Consider the following 12,630-nt stretch of genomic DNA (forward strand, 5'->3'; position numbering starts at 1 on the left):
TGTTTATAAGTTGTAAGCTCATTCCTTACCCAAGAAGGCACATTTGTAGAAAGTTATCATCCCAAACATAATGTCTTAAAAAATTGATAAGCATTTCTAATGGACCTCTTATTGATCAAACTTATGCTATTTTGTACTTTGTAATATATTATTTTATGTATTAATTATGACCCATTTTAATTAAAAGTAGTGCCCTAGCCGGTTTGGCTCAGTGGATAGAGCATTGGCCTACGGACTGAAGGGTCCCAGGTTCGATTCTGGTGAGGGGCACATGCCCGGGTTGCGGGCTTGATCCCAAGTGCGGCGGGGGGGGATCATACAAGAGGCAGCCAATCAATGATTCTCTCTCATCATTGATGTTTCTATCTCTCTCTCCCTCTTCCTTTCTCTCTGAAATCAATAAAAATATATTTTAAAAAGTAGTTAGAATTATAGGTCTATTATCACTTACTAGTAGTTACATTATAGATAATGGCAATGTATTTATTTGACAAAGTCGAATTTACTGAGACATTGTTAAGTTTATATAACAGTGTACTTCTACATCTGTGATTTATTTCTTTAAATAATATTTTTCATCTTGGAATAGTTTTAGATTTATGGGAAATTTATGCAGATGGGACAGAGTTCCCATGTACTCCATACTCAGGGTCCCCTATTATTAACAATTTACATTAATATGGTGCATTTTCCCCAATTAATGAAACCATACTGATAAATATTATTATTAATTATTGTCTTTAGTCACCTTTTCTTAGTTTTTCCCTACTGTCCTTTTTCTTTTCCTAGATTCCATCCAAAATACCATATCATATTTCACTATCCTGTCTCCTTGGGCATCTCTAGGCTCTGGTAGTTTCTCAGATTTTTCTTATTTTTGATTATCTTAACCATTTGAAGGTATACTGGTCAGGTTTTTGTAGAAAGTCCCTGTCTTGGGATTTTTCTGATGTTTTTCTCATTATTAGATCTCAGTTGTGAATTTGGGAGAGGAAAACTATATGTACAAGTACCATTCTCATCATATCATATCATATCAAGGGGATATATTAATAACATGAGTTATCACTGATGATGCTCGGTATAAATTATTTTAAAATGCTTTTTTTAAATGCTCATGTATTGATTCCATTGTTGCTTGAGAATGCTTTAAAAATGAATGGTGTTCCAGCCAAAACCAGTATCTGTGGAAAATAGCATTATCTGTTTCCAGAGCAGTGACATTTTCAAAGCAATTTTTCAATTTTCAACAGTGAGCACCAATAAAATGTTCTATTGTACTTATTTTTACATTTGTCCACTATCTTAAGTAATTTAGATCTGACCTAATTTGATTCAGATTTTGGCAGACATTCAAAATGACTTATTGGACCAATTTTAATTTTGTAAAAATAGAATTTAAGTTAGCTACAGGTAAGGGACTTGATGGTGAAATATAAAACAGAGCCATAGATTATTATAGAGTTATGAACAAATAATTACTCTCCTGCTTCTTGAAATAATGAAATATTATATCTTAATCCTTTTAATCACAGTTGAAAAAAACAAGAAATTCGAAGATTTCTTGCTTTTTACAAGAAATGTTGAAAATTGTCAAATGAAAGCTTCCTCAAAAACATTTTATGAAAAAATATTTTAAGAGAATAATTCAATTTTTGAAAATATAAATTTCATACGTAATACAAAGTATGCTGATAATAATCATTACAAAAGCACAGTTCTTATTATAAAATTATATGGACATAATACACACATATCCTACTTGAACCATAACAGAGTTGACACTCTGACACTAATAAATTAATTTGGAGCTGCAGTTTGGAGTTGCAGTATTAGGAACTAGTTGTCTAAGTATCTCTTAGGATGAGATTAGGTGGGTGAAATAATTATGAGAACAAAAAAGTGTTTTTTGTGTGTGTGCAATATTGTGATCTCACTCTAAAGAAGATGCCATCATAATACTATTAATAAGGAGTGGAAATATAATAATATGTTTTTCAAAATCACAAATTAAACATAAATAAATATTTATTTATTAAGTATATTAAAATTAGGTCAAATCAGTTTAAGTGCTTTTCAAATACACTTGTTGGATAAAAAAAGCATGACATTTTCCTTGTAAAAATTTAAAAAATAAAGAAAAATATTAATAAAAATTAATAGAATTAATCCATAATCCCTCAGATAGGAATAAGCTTCATTACACATATTATACATTTAATTTCAGATTTACTTTATATACATTTTAAAAATTGAAATTAATATACAAGTATGTTTGTGTGCGTGTAACCTGCATTCCATTAATTATCCATTATAACTTTTTTTAGAATTCACTTAATAGTCATTGAAAGCACTCTTTAGAGGCTACTAAGTTGCTCAGTTTTTCATTTTATGCTCATTTTTAATTTAATGAAACCCCGAATATTAGACTTTTGGATTGATTACAATTTTTCAATATTTTAAAAACATTGTAGTAAACATCTCATAAATGTTGAAGGACATCTGATATTATTGCTTTTGAATAAATTCCTAGAAGGGAAATTATTTGGCAATACAAATGAATCAACATAGCTAAGGTTTTTTATAAGTATTATGAAATTACACTAAAATAGTTTGTACACATTATTTATTCCCAACATCCAGATAGGGGGTAGTGATTTTTCCTATACCCTCCAAACTAGAGAATGATGACAGAATCTGTTCAGGGTCTCTTCAACTTCCTTTCCAAAGGCCCTAATATTAAGCAAGTGCTTAGGGTCTTCCTTTAGGTTAGCCTGATCAGGAAAAGATCTCCCATGCATAGTACCACCGACATCCATCACCCCAACCCCCACTGTTTGTACCTACTTCAGTGATTCAAAAACTGAATATTGAGGGTGTGAGTGAACAGAGAGAGGGGAAGAAAAGGAGGGGGAAAGATAATAGGAACACTGAAGCGTGGGACTGGTGTTTGGACATTTGAGTTCATGACGTCTACTTACCTGACTTTCTGTCAAATAATTTATGAAAGAAGTGACACTCTCCACTTGAATGCAGGATATATATATATACCAATTCTTTATCCATCTTTTCTCCAGGAGATTAAGCCTGTGAACACTGAAGGTCTGTTGAGGCGAGTAATCCCTCCTACTCTCCTTTATGATTTCCAAAGTGTTGGAAATCTTCTAAGCCCAAGTGGCAACTGCACTCACTGCCTTGTTTCTCAGGTTGATGTGCAATTTCTAAAAGGCTGCTGACTTCTGGAGTCAAGTTACCTGGTTTGCGACCAAAGTTTTATAAACCGTACCAAGCTTAGCCTTTGAGTGCTAGAACTAAACTTTAGCTTCTCTTGAATTAATACTAAACCAAAAGCAATTCCATATTATGTTGAGTCTGTAGACTCAGGTGGTTGATACTGAGTATGTGCATTTGTTTCCATTTTAATAAACTTTTTTCCTCTTCTCGGGAAAATTTTCACATATTTTATGATTTCACTTTTAGCATGTTTTCGTAAGTTTTATTGAGGCGGTGTCCATACCATTAAAAGCACCCTTTAAAGTGTACAGTCAGTGGTTTTTAGTATATTCACAGACTTGTGCAGCCACTGTCGTTATCTAATTTTAGAACATTTTTATCACCTCCCAAAAGAAACCCTATTCCCATTAACCACTAACCTTATAACTATTAACAGTTACTCTCCATCACCCCCACCAACCAGCCTCTGGCAAATAATAATCTACTTTTTGTCTCAGAGGCTATTCCTATCCTGGACATTTCAAACAAATGGAATCATACAGTATGTGGCTTCTTGGTTCTGGCTTCTCTCACAGGGTTTTCAGGGTTCATTCATGTTTTAATATGTATCCATACTTCCTTTCTTTTTATTATCAAATAATAATAACACAACTGACAAGCCTGTATCCATTGTGTGGATACACCACATTTCCTTTACCCATTTATCAGTTGATGGGCATTTGAGTTGTTCCCAGTCTCTTGGCCATTGTGAATAATGCTTTTATAAACATTCATGTACGAGTTTTTTGTGAGGCCATATGTTTTCAGTTCTCTTGAGCACATACTTAAATCAGAGGAACTCACCTCTTCCTGTTACCACTCTTTCTTGACACATGCCTGTATCTCTGTCTGTTTCTGCACCAGGATATACTGTATAGTATATAAAAAAGTGGGAGTTATTTTGGCTATATTCTCCTTTACCACAGAGAAACCAGGTTTGTCTTTGCTGTATGATTTGGTGTCATTGGTGTCCCTTTTTAGAATCTAAGCTCCTTCAAGACAAAAACTGTGTTTTCTCTTTACTCTCACAGTTCTAAATATCTTATATGATAACATGCCCAGATTAAGTATTTGGTAAAAACATTGCAACTGAAGGTGGGTTAGAAAATTTAAAAAGAAATGTGATGCCCTGACCGGTTTGGCTCAGTGGATAGAGCGTCAGCCTGCGGACTCAAGGGTCCCAGGTTCGATTCCGGTCAAGGGCATGTACCTTGGTTGCGGGCACATCCCCAGTACGGAGTGTGCAGGAGGCAGCTGATCGATGTTTCTGTCTCATTGATGTTTCTAACTTTCTATCCCTCTCCCTTCCTCTCTGTAAAAAATCAATAAAATATATTTTAAAAAAATAAAAAGAAAAATAAAAAGAAATGTGATGATACATACCAAGGCAAGAGGCAGACTCAATAGTGTGATAAACCATAAAAAGGGCTTTTTTTTCCAGAAAGGCAAATCAGCTTTATAAAGTTTAAAGTAGCCGAAACCGGTTTGGCTCAGTGGATAGAGCGTCGGCCTGCGGACTGAAAGGTCCTGGGTTCAATTCCGGTCAAGGGCATGTACCTGGGTTGCGGGCACATCCCCAGTGGGGAGTGTGCAGGAGGCGGCTGATCGATGTTTCTCTCTCATCGATGTTTCTGACTATCTCTCTCCCTTCCTCTCTGTAAAAAATCAATAAAATATATTTTTAAAAAAATAATAAAGTTTAAAGTAGATCATTACATTACAAAATGATCACTTTTTAAACTGGTTATTTTTAAATTGATTTACCACATCTTTTTAAAATGCATACATTTCTGATAAAAGACTTATATTGATATATTGTGCTCAAGTAATTAAAGGGAAAAATAACCTATTTTTTTCTAAATATAAGTGAAATCTATTTTGTTTGTTAGGGGAACAGGAGAAACTTTGAAAATAATGATTCATTTCTGCTTCTAAAACCTATTTTACAAAATCTTTTGTAATGTTGTTACTACTGTGATCCCCATACTTTTTATATTAATATCGGAAAATGAAAAAGCAGACTATGGCTCCTCTTCGTTCACCCTCCCTCTGAGTGTGAGATGTCACTTAATGTGCAACCTTTCAAGCTGTTCACAGTGGGTTGGCATGCTGGAAGTTAGTGTGTCCCAACTCTCAGGCAACCCTAATGCCAAAAAGAAAGTAAGAATTTTCACTTTCTAATGCAGGAGTTATGAAGGTATCTTGACTCATTGAAATAGTGAGTTTGTTATTTTTTAAATAACTTATTTTATGCTATTTATTTGGAAAATTCCAAAACAATAATATATAGAAAAGTGAATATTCTATATTTTTTCTGTAGTTTTTGTAATGTTTTGTATTCATATATAGGTTAATTAAGGAAGTCATGGTTTGTATATCCTAGTGGTATTTTTACTTTTTTAATTGAATCACAAACGTTTCCCAAGTTTCTCTTCTTTGTGCTTTCCAAAACATTTCCCCAAATTGTTTTTAATTCAAAACAGAAATGTATTTTTTTTATTTGTGAAGGGATATGTATATATTTTAAAAGAAATCAGTGTGTAAAATAGAATAAAACAGTCTTCACCACCTCATTCCCCAAGAGAGAAGCAGGGGTTGTGAGCATGTTATGAGAAGAGGGTCAGAGAGGCAAGAGGAGAACCTGGGAGTGGTGCTCTGGGAAGCATTCTATAAAGACTTTTAAATGAGGAGAGTTGAGTTGAAATGCACTAAAAGTGAAAACATATGAAAAAATAAAGGAAATTCATTGTTTTTCATTAAGTTGTCACTTTTTTACTTGAAAAGCAGTGAAGTGTTAAGTTCAAATTTTAAAATAAAGGTGGCTAGAAAGCATGGAAAATGTGTTGCACATAGTAGTCACTTAATAAATGCTGACTTAACATTGCTAATAATTCTGTGAACATCGTGTTTTATAGTTGAAACCGAAAAGCGGTTTATTAATAATAATATTGCTTGCTATTATTATTATTATTTTGATGTGCCATCCTTGGTTGGTAAACACTTAAGGCTTTATTTTTCAATTTCCACTTAGGCCTCTTATGAAGGAGCTGGAGGGGAAATAAAATATACAGGATGAAAAGATGGCAATGTTGCCTCCCCCAGGACCTCAGAGTTTTGTCTACTTCACAAAACAGTCTCTTGCCCTCATTGAACAACGTATTGCTGAAAATAAAACAAAGGAACACAAAGAAGAAAAGAAAGACGATCATGAAGAAGGCCCAAAGCCAAGCACTGACTTGGAAGCTGGCAAGCAGCTGCCCTTCATCTATGGGGACATCCCTCCAGGCATGGTGTCGGAGCCGCTGGAGGACCTGGACCCCTACTATGCAGACAAAAAGGTGAGTTTTCTGGGACTGCAGGGTGCGGTCTCTGCCTCGTTCTGTACGGAAAGTTAGTTTAAATTGGAGTGGAATTTAAGGAAGATCCACATCATGACTAAAATATTCAAGTAAATACATATGTAGGATATTCAGAATATCTACTTTTTCTAATTCTTTATTGAAACTGGTTCTGTCATGCCATTTTGATTTCCTTAATCTTTTGAAAGTGTTCAGTATATTGTTCTTCCTTTTTGGACATGTCTTAAACGCATACCAGTAGGAACAAAGCAAGTGTCAACTGACAAGTCATGGGGATGTGTCCAGAGTGCATGTTGTGGAGGTGAAAGCTGACTCCCTGGGAAGATATAAGATTGCTCAATTAATAATGAAGTTTGGAGAGCTGCTTCCTTTACAGTGTTGGAGAGAAGGAGGAGTCTGAGATGGTCAGGGAGGGAAGGCATAAATCAGAAAAGTTTCCATTGTTCCAAGAAGAAGGCAAAAGAGCATCTTGTAAAATTACCCAGAAAGTTGAGGAGAGAAAGGCTATTGCAATGAGGAAGGACGAGAAGTCTCCTGGATAATTCTGACAGACATAGGACCCTTTTCCCTCTTTGCTCTCATACTCCTCCATTTGTATTTCTCTGTATGATTCCTGTCACATCTTGTCTTTAATATATTAGAGTTATCATGTTCTTGTTGCCTTTCTAGAAAGCTCCTTGAATGCAAAACTCATGCCTCACGTTTAAACTCTTTTCATTGCCTCTTATACTATAGTTGCTCACTACATAATTGTAGAAAATAATGGATGAGTGAATTTTAAGCATGGTATATTGAAATTTAAGAAAGCAGTACTCCTACTCAAGCACTAGGTATTAATTTTAAACTAATTTTCAATGTAAAAGTGAATTTTATGTTAAATTATGTTTAGACATAAAAGTAGTACAGTGAAAGAGACCAGGAATATAAAAGGGCATCCAAAATTAATAGATTCAGATTCATTTTCTTGAGAAGAGTGTCACATGCAATTAAAAAGCAAGATATTCAAACTTATGTCCCCAATGTAGAAAAATATTGACTACCAGAAACCCACTCATAAACTCGTATAAAATGCAGATTAAGTAACAACAATAAAAAGACCCAGTCAACACAATTTGCCTGCCAGTGCAGAAATATAAGACAAGGATTTGAACTTGGACTTTCTGATTTTCAATCCAAAAACAGTAGATTGTTTTAGTGTTTTGGTATTGTTGCTAATTACTTTGGATTTTAAATGTTTTAAGAATGTTTAGTTCTATTTGTATCATTTTAAAAAATTACCATGGGTAGTAGCAAGCACTTTAACTTGTGTCCTTTTATTTTAGTTGTTATTCGTATTATATCTAAAATAGGAAAATTGATCTGGGTACTAGGATTATTCCAACTCTAATATTTGTGAAAATATTTTTTGAAGGAATTTCTATTTTGGAGCACTTTCTACTAACCATAACAATGGTCAACAAGGATTAAAAGTGTCAAGGTGTTATGGTAAAAATCAGGGATAGATAGTTTTTAATTGGTTTGCTTACAATGCAGTATAATGAATGAAGGAAGTTGTATTTTAAACTAATTCCAATGGCCACAACTTATTGTCACTGATGTGGGCATTGAAGGGATATAAAAAAGAAAAGACACTGTATTTTGGGTGCTCTAAGTAACACATGCTCATAAATACTTCACTTCATAACCTGCTGAGAAGTAATGGACTTGGAATTCATTGGCCAGCATGATATACATAGTTGTTTCAATGGTAGTGGAACCGCATTGCTTGAGTCTGATGGCAGTGTTTCTTTAATATGACACTACCACATAGAGAGGAAAATTGCTGAGATTAATGTACTAAATTTTGGATTCTCAATTTCATCCTGTTTTCTTTTTGATTCTGCAGACTTTCATAGTATTGAACAGAGGGAAAGCAATCTTCCGTTTCAATGCCACACCTGCTTTGTACATGATCTCTCCTTTCAGTCCTCTGAGAAGAATATCTATTAAGATTTTAGTACATTCATATCCTTTTAAAAATGCTTACTTGCAATGATTCTTTAAAATGTACTTTTTGCATCTTATTTAATATAGATTTTTAGCCCTTTCGTACCCAAAAAGACTGTTTTTAGTTTATCATTTCAATATAATTTGGTGTAGGTCTCTGGGAAGATTGGAAGAATGTCAGTTTTAAAATTTAGGATATATTACTCTGACCTATTACTCTCATGTTCAAAGAGATTTTACAAAGTCTATAAATTTATTAATAACTAGAGGCCCAGGGCATGGATTCATGCACCGGTGGGGTCCTCCGGGCTGGCCTGGGGGGATTGGGCCGAGACCGGCAGTCCGACATCCTCCAAGGGGTCCCAAAGTGTGAGAGGGCACTCTGCAAAGTTGCTGTCGCTTGGCAGCTCCTGCATTGAGTGTCTGCCCTCTGGTGGTCAGTGCACATCATAGCTGCCAGCCAGTCAGCCAGTCAGCCAGTCAGCCGGTTGCTTAGGCTTTTATATGCATAGATTATTTTCTAAGAAAAAGATTTCAACAGGTGTTATTATTAAATATTCAAGATTCCTGCCATGGTTGTTCATCATATTCCTTGACTCTAAGCTACCTTGTTCGGCATGCTTATCATGTGCACTATTCTGACAAACTGCATATTTATGACCATGAGTAACCCTCCAGACTGGGCCAAGAACGTAGAGTAAGTGGGTATATGTACATTTTAATATGGTCTTAGTAATATCATTGTTATCCTTTCCTTTTCCTACCAGAAGTTATTCTATCTATAAAAATTGTGGTGTTTATCTTCCCATGTTATATAGTTTCTTTTCTTTCTATTATTATTATTTTTCCTATGGTGTTAACCTGACAGCAGTAGAATAGAATATTTAGAAAAGAATAATTAGATGATACAGTCTTTTCCAGAAGAATGAATGTATGAGACACCCTGCCTGTTGTTAGACATGTTATATATTTCTTATCCTTGGCTGTATTTCTGATAGGATCAACATAGGAACTTTCAAGGCATATCTAAACCTATGTTCTTAGTAATTTTCAATACTTCTACTTTCTAGGAGAGTTTCTGATATAGACATTTTAAAGTGTTTTTTTTTTAAGACCTTGACTATTAGTTTATTTTAATAGTTAGAGTGGGTCCATAAGCCAACAGCCACACTGCAGTAGATGCCTTCCTTTGGTTAATCAGGAAAAAATAAATTATAAAGATTCACCTAGTGCTGTATTCTTTTCATATTTAATATCCCAATGGATTCTTGTGTCTAGGTACACTTTTACTGGAATATATACTTTTGAATCACTTATAAAAATCCTTGCAAGAGGCTTCTGTATAGGAGAATTCACTTTCCTTCGTGACCCATGGAACTGGCTTGATTTTATCGTCATTGTTTTTGCGTAAGTACTACATTCAGTTTTTCAAATGGAAAATTTGTGAAAATCACAGACAGCACAGTATTTCAGTAAGAACAATGCTTACACTTAAATAAAACTGTATAAAAGCTAGTCATTTGTTGGCAAATACTAACTTTTATAGGAAGATCATTTCTCACTCGAATGTGTATGACATCATTAAGATTGATCATCTCCCTCTGCACCCAGCATTTGGATGGACAGTTTATGTGGTGCCAGTTAGGTTCACACATTTTCCAAGTTCTTACTTAAACACAAATAAAACTTGTTTTAATCACAGAAAAAAAAAATAGGTCTTTAATTGTAAGTATGGTGCCCTTTTTATTAATATAAACTGTTCAAGTGCTAATAAATATATTAAAATATAGAAGTCTCTCTATATATAAAAGGCTAATATGCTAAATGTCCTTCCCTCCATCCTGATAATGACATCACATAGCAACGCACAGCTTCCTCTCCCTAGCGATGACTAGCCTCCTTGCAGTTTCTTCAGGCCAGGAGCATGACTTGCTTTATAGCCAGGTGGAAACACTTTATACTTTAACCAAATGTCTGTGAAGGATTTTCCATTCCTCATCTCATTTGATCCTCACAGAAGTCCTGGAGTAGGTAGATAGGAGACTCAGTGGAATCCTACTTTCTTTTCATTAGCCAGAAAACAGAGATTTAGAAAGTTTAGAAACTTGACCCTACTGAAAAAAAGTAAGAAATGGTAGCCCTTAAAAATGACTTCAGGTTTTCTTACTGCACAGAATATAGTCAAACACTGCTGCAGTTAAATATTTTACCCTTTGTTCTCCCTGCATAATCTATAATAATAATCTGCTTCATGTTGATATTTACTGCTGTGTTGCTGACAATTACCTAAAAGAGAAGTTGGAGTGCTTCACTGGGCTGGAGAAAGTTTAGCTAAATCAGAAAGCAGGTCTAATTAAGCAAGTTTGTTCTATATCTATAAAAGGCTAAGTTGACTCGTGCATGTGCAATACATATAAAGCTCTCACTGGCACCAATTGCATGCATGTATTTCGATCTGTCATTGTCTATTGTGAATTTAGTTGACACTTCTATTATAGAGAAAGGGCGAATAGTGATATTAAAATATTTCTTCTCATTAATTTCCTTTCAGTGTGCATGAATTCATGCACCAGGCCACTAGTATATTTTATAAGGGCTGTCACTGCATATTAAACCTAACATTAATGCATCGTATGTGTATTACACATGCATCCCCAGTTTATTTTCAAGGGGAAAAATATTAACATTTAATTGTAATTTATTCACATAGTTACTTTCTTCCAAAATATGTCAGAAACATTTAAAAAGAATTTTTTTAAATCTCAAACCTAGATAGAATATTTTTGGCTCTATCATTTTGATGTAAAAGTAGTGGATGTTCATTGAAAGAACTTAGACAAAACCGAAGGGTCTTTTTAGATTTCTGGTCTCCGGTTCCCTCACCCCCTGTCCCACCTCCATGTCCATCAGCCTCCCTCCTTTCATGATCACACATGACTGCAGTTGTACCTACCACTTGCTGATGAGACAACATTGTGTCACACAAGGCTGCCACTTCTCAGGGGAGTCACCTTTACTATAGAAATAGACTACACAGACCATAAAATTTACTCCTTTAAAGTATAAAATTCAGTGTTCTTAGTATGTTCAGAGAGTTGTGCAACCACTACCACCCTCTAATTTCAGAATATTTTCATCACCCCCAAAAAGCAGTCACTTCCATTCACCCTCTTCCCCCAGCTACTGGAAGGCACTCATCTATGTTTCATCTCTATGGATTTGTCTACTGTAGTCTTTTCACATGAATGGAACCATATAGTATGTGGCCTTTTGTGTCTGGCTTCTTTCACTTAGCATACAATTTCCCAGGTTTGCCACTGATATTTTATAAGACTATTAAATATCTATAGTACCATAATGTTGAGATCTAATAACTGAAGCATGTAATTGTTTATTTAGGCATTTAAGTGTATGAAACCATTTTAATAATATATTTATATTTTGCTCACATTAAATATGTCAATTAAAATCTATTTAAATTCAATTAGATATGATAGGAAAGAAAAGGGTTGCAGAAGTATATCTTTAAGACTTCCCAAATGTAGGAAATACCTTGACTAAAGGCACAGGTAAGTATCATAGACTCTATCTAAATTCTGAATAACTCTGATTTAATTCTACAGGTATTTAACAGAATTTGTAAACCTAGGCAATGTTTCAGCTCTTCGAACTTTCAGAGTGTTGAGAGCTTTGAAAACTATTTCTGTAATCCCAGGTAAGAAGTGATTGGTGTGAAGCATTAGGCCACTCATAACTCCAACTATTTGGGAGTTGTTCTTTGTGTTTGTGCGTGTGTTGTCACTGTGTTTGTGTATAAACTCCCTATTGCAGATATGTGACAGAGTTTGTGGACCTGGGCAATGTCTCAGCGTTGAGAACATTCAGAGTTCTCCGAGCATTGAAAACAATTTCAGTCATTCCAGGTGAGAGTTAAACACTGGGGCTGACTTTGATTTTTTGGAGAAAATACAAGAAAGACTTTCTCTTATGAAAATTTAATGAATCTAATTTT

General features: G+C 34.6%; 1 protein-coding gene across 4 annotated transcripts in view; it reads left to right on the forward strand.

The window, feature by feature from the left end:
- Positions 1 to 12,630, forward strand: part of SCN9A (sodium voltage-gated channel alpha subunit 9) — a 128,091-nt gene that overhangs the window by 46,940 nt on the left and 68,521 nt on the right. For 2 of the 4 annotated variants that reach the window (XM_070422824.1, XM_070422826.1), the window contains exons 1-3: positions 9,231 to 9,315; positions 9,897 to 10,025; positions 12,242 to 12,333. In XM_070422824.1, coding sequence (XP_070278925.1) covers positions 9,236 to 9,315; positions 9,897 to 10,025; positions 12,242 to 12,333 — 301 coding nt within the window. In that variant the 5' untranslated portion in view covers positions 9,231 to 9,235. Of the gene's footprint in view, positions 1 to 6,304; positions 6,612 to 8,517; positions 8,637 to 9,225; positions 9,316 to 9,896; positions 10,026 to 12,241; positions 12,334 to 12,449; positions 12,542 to 12,630 lie in introns of those variants that run through there. The other 2 variants (XM_070422827.1, XM_070422825.1) reach the window with 2 other exon arrangements.

The sequence above is a fragment of the Myotis yumanensis genome, unplaced genomic scaffold (genome assembly GCF_028538775.1).
Source record: "Myotis yumanensis isolate MYYU_CA2020_CCGP unplaced genomic scaffold, mMyoYum1.0.hap1 SCAF_8, whole genome shotgun sequence".
NCBI lineage: Eukaryota > Metazoa > Chordata > Mammalia > Chiroptera > Vespertilionidae > Myotis > Myotis yumanensis.